At 41.3% G+C, this 24,933-nt stretch overlaps 2 protein-coding genes across 24 annotated transcripts in view; both read right to left on the reverse strand.

Annotated features, from left to right (window-relative positions):
* Positions 1-516: 516 nt before the first annotated feature.
* On the reverse strand, positions 517-10,661 carry NOC4L (nucleolar complex associated 4 homolog). 2 transcript variants are annotated; one of them, XM_040576796.1, is made up of 15 exons: positions 10,502-10,661; positions 10,281-10,416; positions 10,097-10,203; positions 9,707-9,814; positions 9,034-9,183; positions 8,326-8,425; positions 7,516-7,550; positions 7,362-7,412; positions 6,941-7,052; positions 6,250-6,310; positions 5,543-5,653; positions 4,081-4,244; positions 3,535-3,617; positions 2,505-2,618; positions 517-2,197 (listed from the first exon to the last, which is right to left on the reverse strand). In XM_040576796.1, the coding sequence occupies exons 1-15, from the start codon at positions 10,592-10,594 to the stop codon at positions 2,081-2,083; spliced, it is 1,542 nt and encodes a 513-aa protein (XP_040432730.1). In that variant the 5' UTR covers positions 10,595-10,661; the 3' UTR covers positions 517-2,080. The 2 variants fall into 2 exon arrangements, with proteins under 2 accessions (XP_040432730.1, XP_040432731.1); XM_040576797.1 differs by having other exon boundaries at positions 10,505-10,649.
* A 101-nt stretch (positions 10,662-10,762) lies between these two features.
* EP400 (E1A binding protein p400) overlaps positions 10,763-24,933 on the reverse strand; it is a 48,199-nt gene continuing 34,028 nt past the window's right edge. For 9 of the 22 annotated variants that reach the window (XM_040576788.1, XM_040576783.1, XM_040576794.1 and 6 more), the window contains 17 exons: positions 24,517-24,758; positions 23,838-24,011; positions 23,546-23,593; positions 22,391-22,527; positions 21,784-21,840; positions 21,581-21,659; positions 20,819-21,019; positions 19,753-19,798; positions 19,542-19,651; positions 18,736-18,940; positions 18,035-18,198; positions 17,448-17,654; positions 16,919-17,114; positions 16,209-16,339; positions 15,824-15,991; positions 15,007-15,084; positions 10,763-13,243 (listed from right to left, as the gene is read on the reverse strand). In XM_040576788.1, coding sequence (XP_040432722.1) covers positions 12,971-13,243; positions 15,007-15,084; positions 15,824-15,991; positions 16,209-16,339; positions 16,919-17,114; positions 17,448-17,654; positions 18,035-18,198; positions 18,736-18,940; positions 19,542-19,651; positions 19,753-19,798; positions 20,819-21,019; positions 21,581-21,659; positions 21,784-21,840; positions 22,391-22,527; positions 23,546-23,593; positions 23,838-24,011; positions 24,517-24,758 — 2,516 coding nt within the window. In that variant the 3' untranslated portion in view covers positions 10,763-12,970. The remainder of the gene's footprint in view (positions 13,244-15,006; positions 15,085-15,823; positions 15,992-16,208; positions 16,340-16,918; positions 17,115-17,447; positions 17,655-18,034; positions 18,199-18,735; positions 18,941-19,541; positions 19,652-19,752; positions 19,799-20,818; positions 21,020-21,580; positions 21,660-21,783; positions 21,841-22,390; positions 22,528-23,545; positions 23,594-23,837; positions 24,012-24,516; positions 24,759-24,933) is intronic. The other 13 variants (XM_040576786.1, XM_040576784.1, XM_040576792.1 and 10 more) reach the window with 7 other exon arrangements.

The following is a 24,933-nucleotide window of genomic DNA, read 5'->3' on the forward strand; positions in this document are numbered from 1 at the left end:
TCCCTGTCCTCCTCCTGGGAAAGAGCAAAACCTCCCGTTTCCAGTAGCAGCCCTGCTCCAAGTGTATTGAAAACATTTCAGTCTGTGGGCATTTGGTCCCAAAGACACAAGGCTCTGCCAGGCTTTGCCCACAAGGCAGCAGCAGGCCCTAATCACAAGCCAGAAGCTGCTGCTCTCCACTAGTCCCCAGCAAATCAGTCAGCCTCGTGTGTCGGATACCCTTGCTTGTCCCAGGAACACCCCAGTTAACAGACACACACAGGTTCTGCAGCCCTTAGTATGCCACACTGCTCAGAGGTTGTGCTCACCCTCCTTCCAGGTATGGGAAGCCAAGGAAACTCCCTCATTTTCAGCATCACGAGACCTTGACTACCCCCTGCCCACATGGTTTAATATTTGTGTATTAAAAGAATCTTAACACTCTCAGAGTGTCAATACTGTGAAAGATATGAATGACATCACCCATCAGCAATTTCGGACAGACATACCCAAGCAAAACAAAAAGACGCAGAGAAAGGTGTTCAATAAAAATGTATTTCCATAGTACGTGATTTCATTCGAGGGAGTCACGTTGTAGAACTGAAACACGAGGCTTGGGTGAACACGAGCTGAGGCATCTCGAGCTGTAAGTTATCATCTCAGCCACTCTGCCTTCCTACCACAGATAGCAGAAATGAAAGAAAGAGGAAATGCAGGCTGGCCAGGGAGGAGGCAGTCTTGCTTCTTCACAAGAGAACAGATTTCTTTTTAAAAGATCCTCAAAGCACCTCACCTAAATTCAAAAGTACCAGAGAAAAGAGGTAGAATTCTACATTCTGAGGACACGTCCATCGTTTGGATAGCATGAAGAAAATGTAACACAGTGGCTCTAAGGTAGCTGCAGTTTTTCTTGATCTAAACAATTTGTCTGTCAGAAATTAACTTTCTTAGTCTCTACTTTACGAACTGTATTTTTTTCCTCCACAAAATATGATTTCAAAACATTGTAAGCAGAGCTGAAGTCTAATGAGACAACATTAAGCTGGTGAAAATAATTAGAAAGAGTCCTGAGAGAGTGCATCTGCATTCTTTACAAGGAATTTATCTCAAACCAAGGCAGAGCACTTAACACCTTGGAAAACACCATCAGAAGGAATTTCTGCATGACTTCTGGAACTGTATGAGAAATCCAAATTAACAAAGCCACCTCGTATCAGTGGGCTAGCTAAAACTTAATTAGCACCTGCATACACACTGGCCACAGCTCCTGCAATGCTTGCAGGTTACAAGCAAAACTGCATTAAGCTGCTTATCATTCTGAAGCAAAAATCAAGGATTAGACATACCTTGCACTGCACATCAGTCGGCCTCCCTAGCTACAGTAGTCACCAAGATTATGTTTATTTCCAAAGCTCATGAGCATTTTGAATTAAGCAACTTTACAGCATGAGACGGACATACATGAAGGCACATTAGCAACATGACATACATGGAATGACAGAGCATCATCTGTAAGTTGTTTCTGATAAACCTAAGCTTTCAATGCCTCAAACATGGGTTAGCACATGGAAGCTAAACATTTCTCCGAAAAAGTGAATTTAAAAAAAATATATAAAAATTTATAATTAGACTATGATCAGGTGTTGTACTGAGGTCAACTGCTACAAACAAGTTGTCTGCTCTTGTATAAAACTAACACATCCGAAAAACAAAACCAGTATTTGGAAACCACACTTCCCCTCAGTCCCCCGAATGGCAGCAAGGTGGTCTGTCGACAGTCACTGATCACAGCCAGTACCAGCATCTCTGTAGAAAAGGGCTTCAATTCCAACAATGAACAAGTCCAGAAAACTTTGCTCCGAGGGAAAATCCCTCCCAGATATCAGGCAGCAGTATGTAAGCTTGAGAAATGAGAAACAAAGGAAAGTCCATCCATGGATAATGGCAAAGGTCACTGAAGAAGGCCGCACCTTTCTCAGGCAGTCCAGCTTTCACCACTTTGAGATATTTCAAAGTCAGAAGTGTCCAGCCCAGCAGGTGAGCTTTCTGCATGTCCCTAAGATCAGTCAGTTGACGCAGATAAACACGATAAGAGATCACGTCAATCTAAACTGAAGTGCTCGGCAAAAATATCATTTTTCTTCCCAAACAAACCTCGTACTTGCTCAAACTCCAGAGGCACAGTAGCAGCTGATTTCTTTACTTCTTTATCAAAAAGCTGATGAAAGAGAAGATATTAGCAAAAATTCAGTACAAGCTCTTCACCCTTGCCAATACCAGTGCTCGCTCTAACATCTTAGAAGGTACAGCAACAAACCTTTTATTTAAAAGCAAGTCCTGCCATCATTGCTACTTCATGCTCCACCATTAAACAGACGTTTTCCCTTTTTCTCAGGCTCTGGGTAACCAAAAGCCAGCCTAGCTCCCTCCCCACGAAGGCTGATGAACAGGGCACGGCTACTGCATTCAGGAAGCAGTCTCCCTTCCTCTTATTACAATCACTCACAAAGGCCCAGCAACACTACCTCAGAAGCTGAGAGCTCCAGGAGCCCTGATATGTCATCCTCTATTTCAGACAGCGACTGGTTCAGGATAGCAGCTGCCTGGGCCACATCTGGGTGATAATGGTTTTGTAGAGCCTGCAAATGCAACACAAACAGGAGATGGTTTAATGAGAACAGGGTAACACAAATCCATCTGGCTTCCCACACAGGTATCTAACCCTTTGGTAGTCAGCAAACATCAAACTCAGACAAAAGAGGCAAGTTTACTGTACTGTGTTACTACAGAGCTTCAAGAAATTCCCATTTTAGCCACGCTTCAAACACAACTAAAGGCCCCTTTCCCCTGGTTCATGTCCAGCTCCAGACAGATGGATTCCTCCACAGACCATGCCTACAACACACACCCCAATTTTGCCACCTCCCATAACCCTAATGCTGCATCTGCGCTTCCTGCTCCCAAGCAACATTCTTCTTGCTGCTTCAGACCCTCACGCAAAACCCCTGTAACATTTAAATGGAAAGTGATAATCCTGCCATTAAGGTTTAGAGTCAGCAGCAGCAATTTAACCGATTTCAGCCTTCATACGCCATCCTACAAATGATCCGGGTGAAAGGTGAACATTATAATCTTCTCTAGCATTTTTAAAACCATTTCTACAGGATGACCTAGGTGTACCCAATTAATTTCCATCAATGCTCAGTAAGTTCCTCTCTCCCCTGCAAAGCAAATAAAAAGCCTTATACATTTGCAGCTATTAAGTCTTGTTTCAGCTGTTAACCGCACGCTTTTCAGCTGCATGGTCAGATGTGCACTCACAAGTCACCTATTAATTAGCACATACTAGTTCTCATGTGTGTGAAATCCTTTGCCTTTTATGCAAAGATAGAAAAGGATGCAGAGTAAAAGAGTAGCCAGAAGTCATCTCAATTGCAAAATGTGTGTCAGCAGGTTCTTATAAGTGTTACTGCTGACTGCCAAGGTGTCATGAAAAAGCAACAAGGGGGGAAGAAGCCCACACCATACACAGATGTGCCCCGTTAGCTGACATACCTGAAGCTCCCAGAGGGAGCTATCCAAAGCCCTGCTCTCAGATGGTTCCTCCTGTTCCATAATATATGGATCTTCTGACAAATCTAAGGAAAGAAATACAGAGCTAAATACCTCCTGTGTGATGCCCATAATGCCAAAGCGAACACAGAGACCCAGAGCAGTGCTGCACCTTCCCAACACATTTAGCATCCAGGAACACGCTGACGCACCACAGTACGACCTAAGTATCACTGTTTGCAGCACTACAGAATCGTAGTACTTCTAAGGGCACAAAGAACTGGAATGGTCTGAAGCAAGGGCATCTCAGGTAACCTCGATCTGCCACTACCGTCATTCAACACTGGTCAATTAAACCACAGAGGAAGAAAAACTCGGGAGATTGCTGAGGCCCCAGTAGGACTGCCTACACAAAAAACCCTACAGACTGAAACTGAAGAGGTCTCTGGTTTCTGCGTTTGGTCTCGTTTCTCATTTCTTTATTATAGCCTTGAAGTGAACAAGACAAGCTCAGAGCCCAAAAACTCCCCTGCCCACCTTGCCCCTTACCTGCCGGCCCATTAGGTCTGTGCACTAGCACTTTGCACGCGGGGTGCCTCCGAAAGAGATTACAGATGAAGGGAATGACCATGAGCAGAGCCTCGGGGGGAGCCGTGAGGGCCAGCCGGGAGAGGCGCTTTATAAAGGCTGCTACCAGGTACGCCGGCAGGTGGCTGTTGGAAGGGAAACAGAAGAAACCAGCATGGACAAGTCCCAGCAAGCAAGCCAGCAGACCCATCAACCCAAACTGCATGTCAAGCTAAGGATCGGTGGGATTCTTCAGCTTTTTGGACTATGGAGTGAAGCGAAGCAGGAATATAGGGTCTTGAGTGCTGTCTGGAAAAAACCTGGGGGCATTTCCATTCAGTGCATGACTAATCTCTAATCATTTTGTGATTCAATCCAGATGCATGGCACCACTCCAAACGCTTGCTGTATCCAAGCACAGCTCTTGTCCACAGTCATTCACACTGCAATCTTTATTCAGTCATTTTACAAACTTCTGAGCGCTTGGCCAGGCAACCTTAATTATATTCTTCTAATGCAGCTTTGTGGGTTTAATTAATACACGTGCCATGGTGTTAAATTTAATACTTCCAGGACTAAAGCAAGCAGTGCAGCTGTTAATGGGAACATAAAGCTGCTGTAACATAAATGTGCAGGATAGCTCTCTTTTATGGTAAAAATGCAAATTTCTAACAGCAATCAGCCCATCCAGGCACTTTCTTCAGGTCAGAAGATCTGGGATAAAAGATGACAATTTTCAGCCACTCAGCCTTCAGCCCCAGGGCTCACTACACCTGCAAGGCTCAACAAAGTCACCCCAAGGTACAACATCTGTCGCATCTTGTTACTCTCTCCAAAGTACAATATGAATACAACTGGGGTTGATATTAATGCCTAGTGCTGAACTGTAAAGCGTTTTTCTTGGTTTTATTTTATAACATATGATGGCAACTACATGACCAGCTGCTTATCTAGTTTCTCTCCTGTGCACAATGAATTGACAGCATCAAGACAGACTGTCAAACACTTTATATTTCAATGTTATATGTCTGCAAAAGGTCATCAATTTATCAACAGCTTTATGATACCACATCTATAAAAAGCCTGCAAATGTTACTTTTCCATATTCATAAAGATGGAGAGAAAAATCATCACTTTCAGCCAAGCTGGAATACAGATCAAAATACATCCATAATGATTTGCAGATCAAACTCAGATAACTAACTGCATTTTTACTTTTTACTTTCTGGAACTAGATGGATGTGTGGCAAATCTTCAAAAAAAAGTGCCTGAAAAATTACACAACACTCTTGGATTCAGTTTTCTCAATAAGAAAAAGAATTTAATTCAGCAGGCACAATGAATATATTAAATCCAGATGCGGGGGAGTGTTCAAGAACAAACGCTAGCCAACAGAAAAGCAGGAGTAAAATATGTGAACATATATAATAAAGTTGTTACTTACGATGAAGACAAAAACAGATCAAGCAAATGGAAAAAGCGGGCTCGGTACTTCACATGATATATAGAAGGGTCTAAAAGACTGTACAGCTTTTTGTAAAAGTCAGGGTATTCTCTGTTAAAAAGGCAAAAAGAAAAAAAAGTCAACATCCTCTGCTGATTAGTGACATACAATGGGACTACACTGAGTCTAAATGGTTTTTCTGTGCTTTCATGATAAATTGCTCCAGGCCACTGCTGTGCTGTGGGGGCAGGTTTAGCTTTCTTTGGTTTGTCTCCAGAACCACCACTTGAAATCAGGCTGTAAGGTGAATTTCTGGCCGTTGCAGTGCCTAGCCATCCTGGAGATGTGAAGCTATGTCCACTGACTGCAAGTGGTACAGGATCCAGTGAAAGGCACACCAAAGACTACAGTTTCACTGTGTAATCAGATCAGTGGAAATCGATTTTCAAGTGCTGAGCAACCACAGACCACAGTCTGGAGAAGAGGATATTTAGGCTCAGATGGAAAAAAAAAATAAAAATAAAAAAAAAAAATCAGACTATCAAAACAGCTCAGCATCTAAATAGCTGAGCCTCTCGTGCAGAGTTTGGCTTTCTTGTGGGGGAACGTTAAAGCCTGAAGATGTGGAGAATTGTTTTCAGTCTCTTCTGCATAAGATAAAAATACAAAACCCATGGCCCTTTAAACAATATGCTCTTTTTACTTACAGATTATGCTGATGAATCAGAATAAATAATCCATTTAAGGCCAGAAGACTAATCGCTCCACCTGTAAGAAAGCAGGCAGATATCAGCACAATATAATCAATCAATAAATAAATTTATCAGCTGCAACTTTTTTCTATTACAAAACCTTTCCAGAAGGAACACAAAACTAAAAGTACCTAAAATTAGAGCCAGCATGATGGCTGTCAGATGAGACAAGCTCACCTAAAACCTTCCAAAGGCTCACAACTTACTTGCAAAGATTAAGCTGTAGATTAGAAGAACAGAGAGACAAAGATGCTGCTCTAATCCCCTGAGAAAGCCACACCAGGAAGGCAAAGTTCTCCTCAGAAACACCATTTCTGTAGGAAACTGCACGTCCTGCGTCTGGATACAGGCCAGGTATCAGCAGTGCTGACTGAACTCTGTGTTTAAAAGAAATCACTCCAGTACTCAACACTTTTCAGGTCCTTAAATATAATTTTCCTAACACACAAGGAGCAACAACACAGACAAATGCAGGTAACATTTCACTTTGGGAGGACAATACATTTCACCCTAGTTTCTTAGCTTCGTTCCAGCCAAAGCACATCTACTTCATCCAGGCTGTGGTGTTGTGTCCAGCAGCCCTTTCAAGTCTGTATGTACCATGCTGCAGAGCCCCACAAAGGATAAAAAGACTGTTTTCGCTCACCTATGCCATAGGCCACCGTCAAGAAGTCTATCATGAGAGTGGGTTCGTTCATATAAGGAAGGATGGAATCATGCAAAATGACAAGAACTTTTTTGTAAAGGCCAGTGGGTAGCTGTGAAGGACAAAACAATACAGTCAAACCACCTTTGCAAGGAGAACTCCAAGAGCAACAGCAACACACGGCTCAAAAAGGCAACACACAAGCAAAAGCGAACGTGTCAGGACAGAACAGAATGGCTTGTGGCAACAGTTCCCAAATGGGAGAGTTTACAAGTGACATCTGACAATTAGGTTCATTCAGAGAAGTGGGTCCTCACAACTAAACTGTCATCACAGCTCAGAGAAAAAAACTCCAGGCAAGGAGCGTCTAAGGATTAGCAACTGGAAAACAATACAGATCAGTGACAGAAGTAACACTCACTTTGTGCTTCAGGAAACTGAGCCACATTCTTTCAAACGCCTGCTTGTGTGCCTGAAAACAGAATTGCAAACAGTGAGTTAAACACACTGGTATAGGTAAAGCTCTGTTTTCAGTAGATGAAAGTTCAACTCTGAAGCACCAAATGAACAGTTACCTGCAGCTTCGATACTTTCCATTCCTCTCGGTTACCTGAGAAGAAAGGTAAAAAGAGACATGGAACTTGAAATGGATGTTTAAAAAAAAAAGATGATTCTTGTTTTACTTAGTCCTTTGAAAGTTCTCACCTTAGTTATTACAAATACCCACCTAAGACTGAATGAATATTAGTCCACTTCGATAGAGGACCCAACTTATTTATAAGTGAATTTGCATTCTATTAGTCAAACCATTCCCTAAGCATAATTGGACGTACTAGAATTAAATGACAGTTTTCTCCTCCTCCTGCAGTCTAATACAAAAATACTAAGAAAAAACCTTCATAAAATTTAATTCCTCTGAATTTAGCAGAGTGAAGATCATGAACGTTCCTATGAGTTATTAAAGCCATATGTTTGAGTTTCCAATTTTCCACTACCAAATGAGCTGGGGGACATCAGAACTCAGTGAAAAATGTTCCTACTCCAACTCAAAAACATCGCTATCAGCTCCAGAAGCAGGCCTTTTCTCTACACTAGGAACACTCCTTTTCCAGTCATTAAGACAAGACTAGGAACAAGAGGAAAAGGTAATATTCCCCAAACCAGGGTATCTAAAAGCTTGCTATAAATTCCTTGTATTGATAAAAAGCTGGTAACAGACCCCACCGTAAACCAGGGAACATGGATTTTGTAATACTGTTTGGAGTCTCTGTGATCACATAAGCAGGCATTTTTCATTAGCAAACTCTAGCAAAGTCTTTACACAACAAAAATCTTAAACGTGATTTTCCTTTTCATATGCAGACCGTCACGTGGAGTTTACTAACCTTGTTTCACCATAAATTTGACCAAGTCACGCTCTTTGTTTGGCATGTTAATGGGTGAAATGAGGGAAAATATGTTCTGCTGGTAAAATGGCAGAGGCCTCTAAGAAAAAAAGCAGAGAATCAAACGTGAAGTAAGGTCCACAGAAGATGGTAAGTCACACTGGACTTCCACAGTGTCCTATTTCCCAAGCATGGAATATATTTAGGAAAGAAAATGGAACAGAAAAACGCTGATGCATGAACTACATACCAGCTCTCCATTTTTGCCCTGTCCTGGAATATTACTCATTTGAGTAACCTTCAGACATGACTTATGTCTGAACTAACGCTGGTTTAACAAAACAGGTGGATTGGACTAAAGAAAAAAGACCCTTTTCCAGCACCAAAGGAAGAGTAAAACTAAATACTCTGTGCCACTCGAGCTACAGAGATTTGGGTAAAACAGAAGCTAGAGCCCAGACCATGAGGTTTTGCAAGAACTATATATCTGTCTTGAACGACCTCCAATTTTAGACTGAAAACTGTCTTATGCATAGTTGACATACCTTGAAAGCACAAAAAAATCAGTGCCTTCAAATGGGCACACTTACTCCTGCTTCTGAAGTCTTCCCATATACCAGTAGTCCCTCCCTGCTTCGCACACAAGGTACGGGCTTCAGAGCAAGTGTTCATCCAGACCCACCCCAAGAGTAAGGTTGGGGTCGTTACCTCTTTTGTCTTCTGCATGACTTGCCCAATACTCTCGGTGACAGCCTTCATGACAAAGTACCGAATGTCGTCGTACTCCATGTACTCTTGGAAGCGAGAGATCAGGAGCGATGCATCCTCGTTTAAGGGAATTAAGCCATCAACAACCACCTAGCAAGAGGTTTATAAAGAAAAGCAACAGGTCAGTTTCTTACAGTACTGGAGCAGACAGCTGCGATGGCTGGGGGCAACCCCTGTCTTTCTGAAGGGCAGCTAGCAACGCTGTGTCCTGCTTGCCCCGGATCAAGGGCCTCTGTCTCCTGACCTCTGAGACAAGTCCCTCACATCGGAGATGTCACTTCAAAGTGACACAGTGGCTGAACCAGGGGCAGTACCTTCCCCCTCACCTCCCAAAACTGCTCGCAAGCGAGACCGAGGAATAAGAAAGAAAGACCGCTGATACCTCAGAAGCACTCAAGCATTCAGCTTGTTCCTGCCCAAGGCAGCTGCTCCCACACCTGCAGGGGTCACCTCACCTAGAGGCCCTAGACTTGGTGCCACCTCTGTAACACCCTGTCTCCCATCCCTATCGTATCTCCTAGTCTGAAACTTTTGTTCTGGAGGACTCAAACACAGCAGGTTGTGCACGTCACTGGCTACCTGACAGCAGGAACTTTTCAGTTCTACAACTGACCTTTAAAAGTTCACGAGGAAACGTGAAACTCCCCTTCCACTCCACTTTGACCAAAGGATATTCTGCCTCCAACTCAACAAACTTCATCAGAGTGCAGAGCGACAATTCCTTCAAAAAAGAAATAAAAGAAAAAAAAACATTTCAGCAAGGACAGCAGTGGGCAGACGCAAGGGAGGCTGCTTCTAGGCCTGTAGGAAAGCGGGAAGAATGAAGTACGACGTTCTTTACTGAGAAAGTTACTGGCAGATCAGTATGCAAACGTAAGTTGGAGCACCAGCAATGTCTTATAGCATTTACTATCCTTGGGCACTTTCGTATTAGAGCGATGATGGCTTCTCCACCGCGGGAGACCCCCAGGTAAAGCCGTACCTCGGAACCAGGCTCACTGACCTTGACCTGGAAGGAGCCGTGGCCCATCAGCTCGGCCAGCCAGCCCACGCAGTCGTTGTAGCGGTGCCGCATCCACACCTTGTACTTCTCCTCGGCGCTGCCGCCACCTGCGGAGGGGACGGCGCCGGGCTGGGGGCTCAGCGCCTCGGCCCGCGCCCCGCCGCCCCCCCCGGCCCCCACTCACCTGCCAGCGCGGCCTCCTCGGCGGGCAGGCGGCCCACGAAGAGCTCCCCCCGCTCCAGCAGCGCCCCGAAGAGCCGGCCGCAGGCCCTGAGGGCTCCGAGGACCTTCTCCTCCTCCTCCTCCTCCGCCGCCGCCGCCTGGGGAAGAGCGGCGCTGTGAGGAGCCGTGGCGCCGGGCCCCCGCAGCCCCCCGCCGCCCCCGCCCCGGCCCGCAGCCCCTCACCGCCAGCCGCTCCAGCAGCTCGTAGACGCGGTTGGCGTTGCCTCGGCTGCCCAGCACCGCCTCCAGGCAGGCGGCGAGCCCGGGCTGCGCCATGCTGCCGCACCACGCCGGCGGAAGGGCCGGGAGGAAGAGGAGGAGGAAGGAGAGGAGGAGGAGGAGGACGAGGAGGAGGAGCCCGGCCCCGCCGCTCCGCCCGCAGGGGGACCGCTCCCCGCCGCCGCTGCTCCCCCCCGGTCTCAGTGAAGCGAGGACACGGGCAAATTATAAAAATGTACACTTTATTACACCTTCAGGTAGGATACATCACTACTCCTTACACCCCTACTGGATCAAGTACAAATGCTTATGTTCAGAAGTTATGTACAGGTTGACTTCCTAACACACGCCTGGGAGAAAGACACACAGAAAGAGGGAAAAAAAAAAAGTGATTTTTATCTTCACTAACTGATCTAAACAAGAAATAATTGCCTCTTTAGACACCAAATCAGACCAGCACAATGATGCAGTCAACAGCTCTTCCACTGCTGAAGTGTTCCCCCCCACGCCTTCCATGCACCTAATAGGAGCTAAACACTTAAAAATAAAAACGGGGCGAACTGTGCAGTATTTTCGGATGAGCAACGTACTGTACATGGCGTCAGTTAGCTGCTACCATTGCATTTACTTTGCGTGTTAAACTGTTCCATTGCCAACGTTACTGGCTTTCCAGAGAGTAACAAAGTTTAGGCAATGGTACAAAACAGGGGTTTGGCAGGGTCAGGGGAATACTTCATGTACAAGCTGAGAGAGGAGGAGAGAAAAAAAGAAAAAAATATATCCCCCAGATTTGCAGACCTGAGGGTCCAAGAAAAAATGGATATAGGAGAAATGCGGTATAAAATTAAAAAAAATAATAAAAATCAGTAACTCTGCCTGACCCACTGTTTACATTTGTGATCTTAACAGACCGGGCTACCAGAGGAGCTGACCGAGTATTCTTTCTTGTTTAAGCCATTTGGATTGCTAGGTACCAATAGGTATGTACATATAGAGGTTAAGAACAAAAGAGAGACTTTCCTTGCCTTTAAACAGGCTCCCCTCTTAGAAGACTAAGAAGATCACACAACGAAAAAAATAATTTTAAAACCATTTCAGAAAAGGAATGTTGTAATTTCATCTGAATCTTACATGTTGTGCAGTATTATGGCCAAAAGTAAAATAAATCTATTCAAGCCACTGAGAGCTTTCTGATTTCTCATGCAGTGCTGTTTGCAGTTTGTTTTTCTTTTTATGTAAGAAAAGTAAAGAAAACACCCACAGTTCTATGCAGCTTTTTGCTTTTTTTTTTTTCATAACAATAAGGCAAACTGATTTGGAGGAAGAGGCCACGCTCTATTCACATCCAAAATACCCACCTGAAGATACATTCATCATTAGCTTTAGTAAAAGAATAGTACAAAAGTTAGATCTTATTCTTTACACAATTGAAGAATTAGTCTTAGAATTTCACCATTCTCCCCTTCCCCCAGTCCCCCACCCTCCCCAAGCTGAAAGCTGAGTAGAAAGTACTGAACATTTAAACATGTTGCAAGAGCAGAATGAAACTAAGAGATTAAATGTTATCTGTTGGAGAGTTTCCGAGACCGAAGTCCTATGAGAAACAGCTATGGACCATTTGTTTAGTTGTATCCACTAAACAATTCTTTTACAAAAAAAAAAAAAGGGGGGGGGAATACACTTTAATACACATCTACTATCAACACAGTATTTACTCAGTTCATGCCTAAAATATCCATTATCTTAAAGTGAAATAATGAGAATGAGGGCACAGGTTGGGTGCTTCGGTAAACTGTACACAAAACTACTAACAAACATTTTAAAAGACATACAAAAATGGAGAATGAAACTTTTTTCCTTTTTTAATTACAAATACTTACAGGTTTTCACATTTAGTGGCTAAACTTTTCAGGGAGCACTTCAAATGTAAGTTAGATCTTCCAGAGGTATTTACCTCAAGAGAGAACACCATGCAGCTTTCAGACAGGTGGAAAATACTTTGCTATATTAGCCGCACTTGCTTCACTGTGCATATTGAGTGCACATCCAAACTATAGCAAAGAACTGCATATTCCCACGGGCCGTTTATGGTATGCTAGCATGGATGGATTTTCCTGCCATTTATGGCATTTTACCATTTTACTTTTGTGAACCTGGGCAGAACTTAATTCTAACTAATAGTTGCTTTATCTGGTTTGAATGAGCACAGAGAACACTGGCAGAATGCACTTTGTACAGGTCCTGAACACTAAACAGTTGCTAATATGCTGAAGTTATGTGAGAGTTTCCACATTCAAATGTTCACCAGCAAAATCCTTCTGTTAAAAAAAATAGAGGTGGTTTGTCTTCATTTGTGTGTTTGGAGTAGCTTGTCACTTGGCGTAGCAAACAAGAAATGCTGCATTTCCCTGTTATTGCATTTTAATCGTTAGCTCAACTTGGTTTTGTAGGTGCCTTTAATCTGACAGTAGGCGTCCTCATTTGTACTTTTGCTTGCTGATTCTGGGCTTCAGTTGTTGCTGGTGTCTGGGCTGGGTTCTGTACACCTGGAGCCTGAATTTGGGGAGATGCTGTTGTCACAACTTGCTGTTGTATCAGTTTCTGCTGGACAACTTGAGCTGTAGCAGTTGTTGCAGGAATCACCTGAACCTGCTGTTGACCTGCTGTTGTCTGTGAAAGTGTCACGGTTTGGGGCTGAGCTTGTACCTAGACATTAGGATAACAAGGCAATTACAAAATAGTACTTTGGTATTAAGCAGTGGTCATTAAATTTCTGCTCTACGGAAGGAGGTGTTTGCTCTCTTGACTGACAAGCATCCTGGACAAAGTACAAAGACTGGGAGCGATACTGGGAACTTAGGGTCTGTGGCTTTAGTACGAAACAATGTTCTGTCACATTTTCTAGAACCTTATCAATCAAAACTGAGAGCCAGGATGCCTTTAACTCAGATCTCCTCAGTGCAGATTAAACATGAAAATATATGGAAGGTTAAAAACAAAAAAATACTGGAAAATAGGAAATTCTAGTCCTGCAGAAGTGTAGGGAAGGATAGATGGAGGATCAAACGGGGAAGCACCCATATTGTGACCGTAAATACAGCCACTAAGGCTTCCTACCACTTCCCAGCATTAAACTTTCAGACTACAGCTGCAAGTCTCTATCACAAATTTAAGGTAGAATCGTTTGAACTTCATCCAGAAATCTAATTTTCACAGCCCTACCCAGAGGAAGGGAGAAAGAAGCTAAATGTCTCCTTACTCAGAAAAGGTAATGAAAACCGAGCAGCTTCAGATGCCTTTGTCAAGAGGCAGAAGCCCAATGATCCTGCAAGGGCTTCTCCAGGGGACAGTTAACTCCTGACTGACCCGCTGGGAAGCACTAGCAAGGCAGGTGGCTACATACCGAACATCAGATGCTTAATATAAAGACCAGAGTTTTAAAAAGAATACTTCACAGGGCCTAATCCTACTGTCACTGCGTGTGTGTGAGGGGAGCTGTTTGTTTTTACCATGGACTTCAACAGTCCCAGAGTTATGCCAACACCAACGACTTCTGAAAAGCCAGTCCTTAATGTCCCTTGAAAAATTATCTAAGAGCTCTCAGTGACTACAGGGAGTAACTCGTGTTGACTGATGAGGTTTCTACTCCCTGCTGTCTACCTTGCCCTTGCAGCATTCACATCTGAGGTGGTTACCAGCCAGCTTACACCACTTTATCATCATTTTAAGATAAACAGTCACAGATTTTATTCCACACTAAAACATTGCACTATAAACTGTGACAGATTAAGAGCTGATTGGCTCAGATTTCTGCGCACTGAGGGCAATAACCTCATCCACCATCCAAAGTTAAATCATTCTTGCCAATCAACAGTGTAAGTTATGCCTGTTGCTAATGGTCTGAAAGAGATTGTTCTAAACAGCGTTGAACAATCTGCCTGGTAGCTACGGGAAGGGAGACCAAACCGTCTGTCCCTCTCTCACCCTAGTGCCGCCTGCTATCATTCCACATTTAGAACAGATACCGTACCATTCTGACTTTTATTAAGCACTTTGCAAGGCTTTATGAACTGGAACAAAACAAACAGTAACTACCTATTAGCCCCAGTTTTTGTAAAACAAATTTAGATGGTGCTCATTACTTCAATTATTTGCTATCTTGATTAAACATCACAAGAAACCAGTATTTAAAAAACACTTTCTGCTCTAGGAAATACTTTCTAAAAATCTGTTTTTCAGCTCATCTACAGCGGTGAACAACACATTGCTCCATCTATTAAAGTTTTATACTAAAGAATATACAGCAAACCTGACGGTTTTCATGTGATTCATTTTTATAGAAGGGAAATTGCTACGTCCTTCAAGAATTCTATCTATACCACACAAGGGGAAAAATACTTATCTCCAAATAAACGAGCTTTCAATAGGATTGTGCTTCTAGTGCTTTATTTGACGAGTGCAAAACCCACCTGTTGAGAAACCGAAACCATCTGTTGAATGTTGGCAACAGTAGCCTGTTGCTGGACCACTTGAGGAAGTTTTGCAACCTTTATTGATATGAAATAAAGAAACATCTAGTCAAAATAAGAAATTGCTAACAGCAGCAACACACCATATCTATCAAAACTGCTACCAAGTGAAAACCTTTCCTGAGTCCTGTTCAGTGCAAGTTGGTATCTTGGCCTCCTCAGTGATACTGCACTTTTGTAAAAATAAACTTTCTAGAACAGTGTATTGAGAACTTGGCTAGGAGGGGAAGAGGAGTAGTAATATTTTCAGTTTTTATTTTAACATACTTTTTTCCTCCCAGCTATATATAACACTGAAGGAAGCACAGACATTCTAACGGGCTACCTTATCTTAGACATACTTTTGAAAGAGTAAGGGTTCCAGTTCCTAATCCCCTTCCTTTTCCTTGGTTAGACTGATCTAGTTATCCAGAGAAGTAGTTAACTATCAGCTACTCTTGGCTGCTAGAGATTAGGCCAGAAGACAGCACCAGAAAATGGGAAGAACCACATCTGAATTTTCCTTAGTAATACAGTACAAATCCCTTCCCTAATAAAGAGGAGTAATACACTTTATTTCTTTCAAAGAGGAAAGGCAAACTTCTGTCTCAGATGGTTCCTTTGACCTGCTAAAAGGCCACGTATTCACCACCAATGTATTTTATTATAAAAATAATTTAAACAAATATGCAGCTAATGGGTGTTAAAATGCTACATCACCTGACAGCTTTAGGGTTATCCAATCACAATAGTGTTTAAAGGTGTAAAACTGTGTTACCTGTACCTGAATCTGGGCCTGCACTTGCTGGGTTCCGCCTGGCTTCTGGGTTTGGGAAATTGGCGTTGTTAAGAACTGTGTTTTAATGGCGGGCTGTGTAGTATAGGTTACTTTTTGTTGCTGTGATGTCTGCTGTTGGGTTTGGACTGTAACCTGTTGAGCATTTATCTGCAGAAGAAAAAAGCATCAGTAACTACAAAATATATATATGTATTTTAAAGAACAGGAATGTAGCTAACAAGATTAATTACATTTTATCATTTAAACAAATCCTCTCATGTTTCAAAATAGCAAAATGAGCTAGGAGTGGCACCACAATTCACAGCCGAAGCTTTACAGCCACAGCAGCATTACCTAACTCTGTGGAAGGGCAAACAATAAGTACCTTTTGCTGCACAGTAGCTTGGCCCTGTGCAACCTGAGGCTGGATAGCTTTCTGTTGCTGTGCTGCTTGATGATGCTTGAGTTTTAGAAGCTGCTGGACATGCAGTGGCTGTGCAACTACTGTCTGGCCTCCTGAAAATTACAAAAACAATTAGAACTGTAAGATTCTTCATTTTATTGCTTTGTCCCAGTAACCACAGCTTGCAAACACAGATTGTGCTTTTATAGACTTATACATCTGCATAGCTTTGAGCACTAGCAACCCACTGATTTTAATAGGAATAAGACACATGATTTTGACAGTAAAAACATTATTTTATCTAAGGGCATGAGTAAGCTAAGTATGTGATCTTACAGTCGTATTTCCTACAGGAAAAATTCTGTCTGCATTACAGAAGACAGTTATGAAAGACAAGTTTTTCTGTTTCCACTTCACATTTTAAAAGATGCAGTTACTATGGCTTTATTTTTAAAACTGTATCTGTTCACCTACTCATACACACAGATTTCTGAGTTAAGAATCACACTAACCTCCAGATGAAATGGATTAAGTGCAATTCTCTTACTTCATTTTTGAAACATAATGGAGTTTAACCTCTACGGCGTTAGTTTTCAAAAAGTGTCTTCCACAGAAGACATTACTTGAAACAAACATCCTACCTTTAAAAAAGCGGAATTTAAAGTTATGTTTTAGCAAGTGGGTTGACATACCTGCTGCTTTCTGTGGCTGCCCAATAGCAACACTAATGCCTGCAACAGTAACAGGGAGTGTAGTGACTCCTGCAGATGACACAACAGCAGCTGGAACGGATACCACTGGAGGTTTTGCCAAAGCAACCTGTGCTGCTTGTGGAGTTTGGGCCTGGATCTGTCCTTGTGCTTGAAGCTGGGAAGCAGGAACACGAGTCTAAGCAGTAAGGAATGAAGATTATTGTACTGGCACAAATATATATATATATATATGTATATGTATATATATATAATTTGCTGTATAGAACAGATTATTATGAAGTGATAGTTGGAAATGTTTCCAAATATAATGTCTCCTTTACATGAAGCACATGTCACAGATGGCGTCGGTTGGTCTTTAGAGCTATTTGTGTTAGAGTTCTATCTTTTGTACTGCCTAAGTAATGCAAAAGGCACTTATGTGCATGAATAACCAGTATTCAGTTAATTTAAACTAGCAAAGAGAACGAGCTGTCCAAGACTGTTTTCATGAAGTCAAGGAAAAACTTACAAGACGAGCAACTTGCAGGTTTGTCACAGTAGTGCCTGTGAGAACTGCACCAGGACGAGGTGCTGTAACAGCAGTGAGTTGTTGAGTTTGCTGTTGCTGTTGCACTTGTACTTGTGCTGTTTGCTGTTGCGCTCCTTGCTGCGTCTGCTGCGCTGTCTGCTGCTGAGGAAGCTGCAGTTTCTGTTTCTGCAACTTGATCAGCTGTTCCTGCAAAAATAAAACACTTCCATCATTTCAAATTCTTTATATGACTACAGGAAAAAGAACGGAGATGAAGTTGCAGCCTTAAAGGAGAAAGATTCTATGCCAGACTTCAGTTAAGATCAAAGAGCTAAGAATGCAACTTCTTTACACTATGGGTTGCCAGTGAGTTAGAAATAAGTACTTAACATCCTGACCTGCGGCGATAGTGGTGCTATTTGAAATGGCTATCAGACTCCCTGCCTCCTTGAAATTTTAGTGAGATCAACTTTAACAAAGACCCATGTTTCATTTTAGTTCAAGAAAACAGGGTGCAACACACACTGCTAATGATGCTTACAGTAACAAGAGCAACACGCCACATTTCTTCAAGGACATTTCCTCACCTGTGACAGTTTCCCAACAGTTTTTATTTGAGCTGGAGACTGGGCTTGTGCCTGAGCCTGAATCTGTGGGACCTGCACTTGAGCAGCCTGCTGCTGCTGCTGTCTCAGAAGCTGGAAGTGAGCAGGGGTGATGGTTTTACCGGAGAGCTGAACTGTTGGTGTAGCTGTGAATTAAAAAAAATTAAAAAAAATTAATCCGTGAATGGATATTTCACTGAAAATTTCACATTCAAAAACTGTCAGCATATGAATTAATTCAACACCAAATTTAATTCTTTGATTTCACCTCAAAAGCTACATTACAGTTTGGGGACTAACCACAAATAACAACACATTCACATAAAAATGATGAAAAACAGCATAAATACTACAATATATACTCCTTTCTTCATAATGGGTTTTAGTTGCAACACTCAATTCTAATATTTTACTCCTAGGTTGTTAATAAACCTTTTTCATTGTAATGCCTAGCAGCCAAGCCATTCTCTACTGCAACACTCTATCCATAAATACTCACTGGCAAAAAAAATATATCATCTAAGCACCAACAATAAGCAAGTTAAAAACCACAGCATCATTTAACTGGTCTGTCTACAAATCCAGACTTTCAATACTGTGGAACTACAGAGGTCAAACAAACTACAGGAATTCTGATGTCCTTGTGTACCCTACGAAAAAATCCCTCAACACACGATTATTACCTGGTGTAACCTGAGTCACCAAAGATCTTGTCTGGGTCTGCACAGGTGTTAAGTTTGTAGTTACCACTGCTGATGCTGTCACCGATGTTACTGCACGAACCCCCTGCGTAGATGCAATGGTCACCAGTTCCGTGGATGCAGCAGGTGCTGCCGCCGTCCGCTGCTGGGTATGTACCACTTGTGCAGTTGCAGTGCCTCCCGAAGTCTGAAGAGGAACACAGTCATTATTCCTCAGTTCTCATACCTCACATAAAGCTATGGAACGTTCTGGAAATAGACTATACGGTTTTAGAAACAAACATCAAAAATAAAGTAAAGAAGGTTCACATCTTTCTAACACATCTATCTGTTCGATTAGATCGCACAATTGGCATCTGGTTAAAGTTCTTTCAAACATGCTAATCACCAAACCCTTAACTACATTGCAGTTTACTACCTTTCATTTTTTTGCTTAATCTTTTTAAGACCTTGCAACCTTAAAATAATAATAAAGATCATAGTTAACAGAGCATAAAATTATTACAGGCTGGCAATGATATTGACATAAACAACTTCCTGAGACAGCACTCAATTATGGACTAATTTCAACATTATTTCTTAGATATTTTGTTCTGATAAGCCATCCCGGCGTATTCTGGTATTTTGGTAAGGGAGAGGAGTTGGATGCAGAATCACAAGACACACATGAAGTTAGCAAGGAGCAGAGTTTCTGATAACATAGAAAGCTAATGCAGGAAGCAGATATGCTGACACAACGTACAATCAAAATCAATCCAGAGATACAACTGGTGCTGCAATCTACTCACAGTCAATGTTCCAGGTATAACTGGTGAAGCCAGACGTTTATTGATGGGCTGAAAGGTAGCAGCAGGGACTCCAGCAACGGTATTCACTATGACATTTCCACTCACTGTAGCTGAAAGCAAACCAGGATTAAAATGTGAGATTGTAACAAAAAATAAAAGAGAAATCTGAATGTCCTATCACCTCCAATGCCCAATTATAAAGTCTTCTTACCAGTCTGTATACTTGTCCCCGTAACTGCTGTTTTGATTGTGCCTGCCTATTTAGAAGACAATTGAGGTAACAGTTCAGAAAACAATAAAAGAAAATTGAATATAGCTCTTATACTACTATGTTGTTTAACAAAGTGATGTATTCCAGAAATGACAATTCAAGAAAAATACAATAAAATTAACAGTTCTACAATTGCTTTCATTTTGCATATCAACAACAATTTCTGTATATATTAGGATTCTGCCACGCTAACGAGCAACTGGAGACCAGTCAAATATCTGGTCACTTCACATCCTTGTTAGAAGAAGGGAGCGACATGTTACTCTGGCACGCCTCACGTAACCTCTCACACATGAGCATCACTGAGCAGTAGATACACAGCACTACCTGGGGGTTAGAGCACTTCGTCTCTTTCTGTAAAAGCTGCAGTACTCTGGCCTTTCAACAACCAAATTAAAATCACCACTACCTGTACACATTAGTATGCAAACTGGACCGACTCTAACAACAAAAGCCTCAAACTTGTCATCAGAATTACTAATAGACTCTGGATTTAAAGCAGCCATGAAAGCTTTGCACAGACTTACAGTAATACAGCTATTGTAGGTCCTGTAGAATGCAACATTCCACTTTCCCAGCTGAGGTTAATTTACTCAAAGCCTTGTTTTTTAAGTTACTTTATCAGAGTAGCTGATACAGCTACAGTCTCTTTATTCTCCAAGTTCTTTGGATACACACTGTGTAAATTCATTTACTTAAACTTGATTAAAGTCTAAACTCAAAAAGACAAAAAAAATCTTTGCAAAGCATATGGCATTTTTTCACTTCAGAATTCCAACACCTATTGCAATAACGCTATGAACAGAGTTTTAATAAGAGAATAGAAAAAGATGGAGAAGAAGATACCAAGCATACTCAGGAAAAAAAGAAAGAAAAAGGAATAGCTTTTATTTCCCTATACTGACCTAAAATTCTTACTTTCTAAGGCAAGTGGAAACCACAAATATGGTACACACAAAGGAACTGAAGTTACTACATCAGAGACACCAAGCTCTCCCTTTCTTACCAATACTGCTGTGTTGGCCACAGTAGTTACTGCAGTCTGTACTACTGCCTGTGGCTGCTGAACTACCTGTGCCTGAGCCTGTGGCTGAGGTTGGGCTTGTGCTTGCTGTACAGCTGGTTGCTGAGCTTGCTGCTGGCCGGCTTGCTGCTGCTGAGGCTGCGGACCTGTCTGTTGCTGTGCCCTCTGCTGTTCAGCCAAAGCCTACGAAATCAAAGTGTGAGCTTCATCGTCTTCTTCAAAACAGTGCATGGATTAATCAGGATGTATTTAAAATGAAAAAGCCCCAAAATTTAATTCTAAGCATGTGTGCATCATACAGATCTGATTTCATTGTAGCTCTCTAACTGTAAGTTACATGATCTAACTAGTTTCAAACTACAAGCTATAATCATGGTTATATAGCTTGTAGCGTAACACAACAAGCAATTTACCATCAACAAGCAAGGATAAATATCTCCTGAATAATTTAAAAAAGGAGGCTACAGAATGGTCACGAATAAAGAGATTTTTACATCTTTTATAAGATTTTTACAAGTTGTTTTTTTTCACGTGTTCCAAAACAATGCTTGTAAACAATTATCAATGTCACATACCGGCCCAAGGAAAGGTCCCACTTTGGGCCTTGTGTACATTAAAAAGTTACAGCTACCCAGAAAAATGACTATACCAGCAAACTTCGCCCAGGAGTTAGCCCTCCTCATACTTCCTCTGTTGTCTAGTTTAATTACTGCAGTCTACATATAACCAAGACAGAGACTGTACCTTTTTCTCTTTTGCAATACGCTCTGCTCGGAGGGATGCAACTTGAATTGGAGGAAGCGGCTTATCATAGTTAATTCCACTAGAAACAATGGTAAGACAAAGTACGCAATAGTTAAAAAATAAATAACTGAAAATAAATAAATAAATAGTTAAAAAGTACTTTTTACACAATCCGTAACTCCTTCAAGATATAAAGTGCCCACCTTTCTGCAAGAACAGATGCATGCTTTGGATTCTTCTGGAAAGGATTCATGCCAAGTCTGAAATTGAGCAAAATTGTATTATTGGAGATAGAAGAAATTTAAAACCAGCATTTAATTTCACATGTTTTAGTAGATGACACTGCAGTTGTGGTGAAGTTTTCATGATATACCCATTAGTACTGGAGGCTAAATAAAGACAGATATTTTAAGAGAGACTCAGAGTAAATAATAAATGAATACAGAAAAAAAATACTGCAGCAATCTACATAAAAAACAAAGTGCTACTAATCAGCATAGACATCAAAACATTTGCAATTCAGGCAAACAGAAAGTCTGGTTTATAAAGTAGATTAAAAAAACAACCGAGCTCTTAATCACATACAAAAACAAATTCATGCAGTGAGTAAAAACTAACCCAAACACATGAAACATGAAGATGTTCCAATAACACAAGGCCAGAACACAAGGAAAGAGGTCAAGAACAGAGAAGCAAAACAGCAATTTGAAACAGACTGTGAAATAACTCTCAGCTGGGAGAGCAATTCAGAACAAAGTCTCCAGGAAGTCTGTGGTGATGGGGAGATTGGATGATCCCAGTTAAACTTACAGAGGTTTGATAGGTGGACTTCTTTTCCCTGCAATCATTTTCATCATCTCAAAATGATTAGTATAAAGCTGTGTGTGGGTGGCACCTTCATCCTGAGCATAGATCTGATTGGTACGAAGTGGGCGACTGTTTTTAGTCTAAAAAATGAAAACAAACCAACTTTTAATTGTGAACACACCCCACATTGCATTTTGTCTATGTATAAACACATGGTGCGCTTGTAGATTATTTAAAAATGATCTCCAACATATCCTACCACAGACTGGTTTCTGCCTCATGTCATTGATAACTTACTGTTACACAAAACTCTATGGGAAATATATAAAGAAAAAGCAAAATAAGGAGCAGTTCTCACGGTCACACTGGCATCAGCACTTGGGGACATACAAAATGGCAAACTCTAATTTGAAAAAGAATTTTTGCTTTAGTTTAGATCTTGCAAGTTTAATTCAGTACCCAAACCAAGAGCCCATTAGTGTATAGTTATGCATAGCGCACGCATAATATAATAAAACCATCACTGCACTGCTCTCCCAACAAAGCTATGTTAACATCCAACACACCATGCCATTCTAATGCTTGGCTCCTCCTAAGTGGAAACTGCCAGTCAGGGACAAACCTGCTTATTAGTCAGAGAATGGGACTACAGTCAGAAGTTCTAGATTCTCTACCCAGTTCTGTCACTGAATCGCAGTAGGATTTGGAAGAAGTTGTTTATAATCGTGGAATTTATTTTTGTTTCTGCAGCGCATTATCGTCCTCATTTACAAAGAGGTGCTTCAAACATTAAATTCACTATGTATTCGTAATCCACTTAGACCCTACTATGAAGTACGTCCTTACAGATCTTAAGTACCATCATAATAATCAAGATAAGTTACATGGTGGTTGTTAGATGTAAAAATATCCACTACAGTTTAAGTGAAAACAAACTTTTTGCATGATTTAAAAATTATCTATCAAATCCAAAAGCTGAAGTCTGGTGTCAATCCACTGTATCAACAAAGAAAGGAAAAAATAAATTTGGAATTTTAATTGATGTTTCAGAACTCAAGTAACACTCAACATGGATCTCATATGAATTATCTGCCCACCTCCATTGCTGCTAAATACCACAGTGTCTAGATTTGATTTTGAAAGAATACCAATGCACACCTTATAAATACTTTTTGTCTTCTTTTTAGGATTAGCTTCGTACATTAGCTGTAAAATAAGAAGGAAAGTTAGATGATCTTTTGTGGAAGATTTTGTTCAGGTGCTTTTTCTTTTCAAAGAAATCATATAAAATAAGTGGAAATCCTGATGAGGATAATTTTTTAATCTTTTAAAAGTTATTTATTTACACTGTTGAAACATTTAACTAAAAAAAAAAAGTGTTTACGGAGATAAGGAAAAAAAATTCTATAAACTTAATGTAAAAAAGATGCATCACTCTACATAAACTCACCTTTCCTTCTTCCCTTGGAATAATGACATTTTCATATCTGTTTCGGCATTGTTTTGGTGAGCGATAGACTCTGCTGCATGAGTTAACAACATCACTAACAAGGTCCCAATTGGGAGTGTGTGCTGGCGATACAACAGCAAGATTTAAAGGAAGCTCCAGCAGCTGCTTCACTGCCTACAACAGATAAGGGTACAAAAGCTTCAGGTGACAAATCATTCCAATCCTCCAAACCAATCCTTATTTGCATGTATCCACACACCATTATTACAATGGGGCAGAGAGCTTAGAATTCAGTCCATGGGTTCACCTATGTTCAACAGATAATAAATAAGCATAAAATGCTTTTATGCAGATTGATGTCTGCATAGGTAGAACTGCCATTCAAGTGCTGCTCTCTTCTCAAAGGCGAGAAGAACTTTAGTGGCATTATCCAATGTCCAATCAGACTAATCTGGGCCACAATAGTAAGCAGTCTCTACAGCAAGAACAGAACTTAATTTATCCTTAGGGAAACACGAGTGATATGCAATCTGCTCTGAGTTAGATCAGCAAAATGCCAAACTAACCGTAAGGAATTAGAAATAAACTTGAAGAGAGAAAGTGCTGAAAGAGCCATATATGAAATTAGAAGCAAAAATACAATACATAATATCAGCAGAAAGTACAGGTATTGTCTGACCTGCAGAAGTGCCCAGTCTTCACTGATCAACCACTCAGGATTATCCTGTCCAGCCTCAGCAGCAGGTTTGACAAGTGTTGGCAAAGGCTTTGCAAACTGTGTTTGTTGCTTCAACAAGATATTTTTCTTCTGGTCCTTGCCTTCTCGTCGCATTTTCAACATTCCTGGAGTTGCTCGATCAAAAAGTGAACGAGGAGGAATAACTGTCTCTCCATGACGTTGCTTTTTCTTCCTACCTGCAGCTAAGAGCAAAAAAAATTTCTCCGTAAATAGTTACTACCATTGTTTGATTCGTGTGCTATGTATAGCTGCAAAATGCTCCTAAACGCTCCTAAAACAGAGTATTCTATACTACCTCTTAAAAGCACAATGTCAGAAACTATAAAGGTGCTGGCCATACTATGTTTTAAGTGAGAA

This window comes from Cygnus olor, chromosome 17, assembly GCF_009769625.2.
Source record: "Cygnus olor isolate bCygOlo1 chromosome 17, bCygOlo1.pri.v2, whole genome shotgun sequence".
Classification (NCBI taxonomy): domain Eukaryota; kingdom Metazoa; phylum Chordata; class Aves; order Anseriformes; family Anatidae; genus Cygnus; species Cygnus olor.

Coding starts and splice junctions, on each gene's coding strand:
- NOC4L (XM_040576796.1), bottom strand. CDS start 10,594: ATGGCGCAGCCCGGGCTCGCCGCCTGCCTGGAGGCGGTGCTGGGCAGC. Junction 10,417..10,501: donor AGCTGCTGGAGCGGCTGGCG/GTGAGGGGCTGC, acceptor GCTCTTCCCCAG/GCGGCGGCGGCGGAGGAGGA. Junction 9,815..10,096: donor ACGGCTCCTTCCAGGTCAAG/GTCAGTGAGCCT, acceptor TCTTTTTTGAAG/GAATTGTCGCTCTGCACTCT.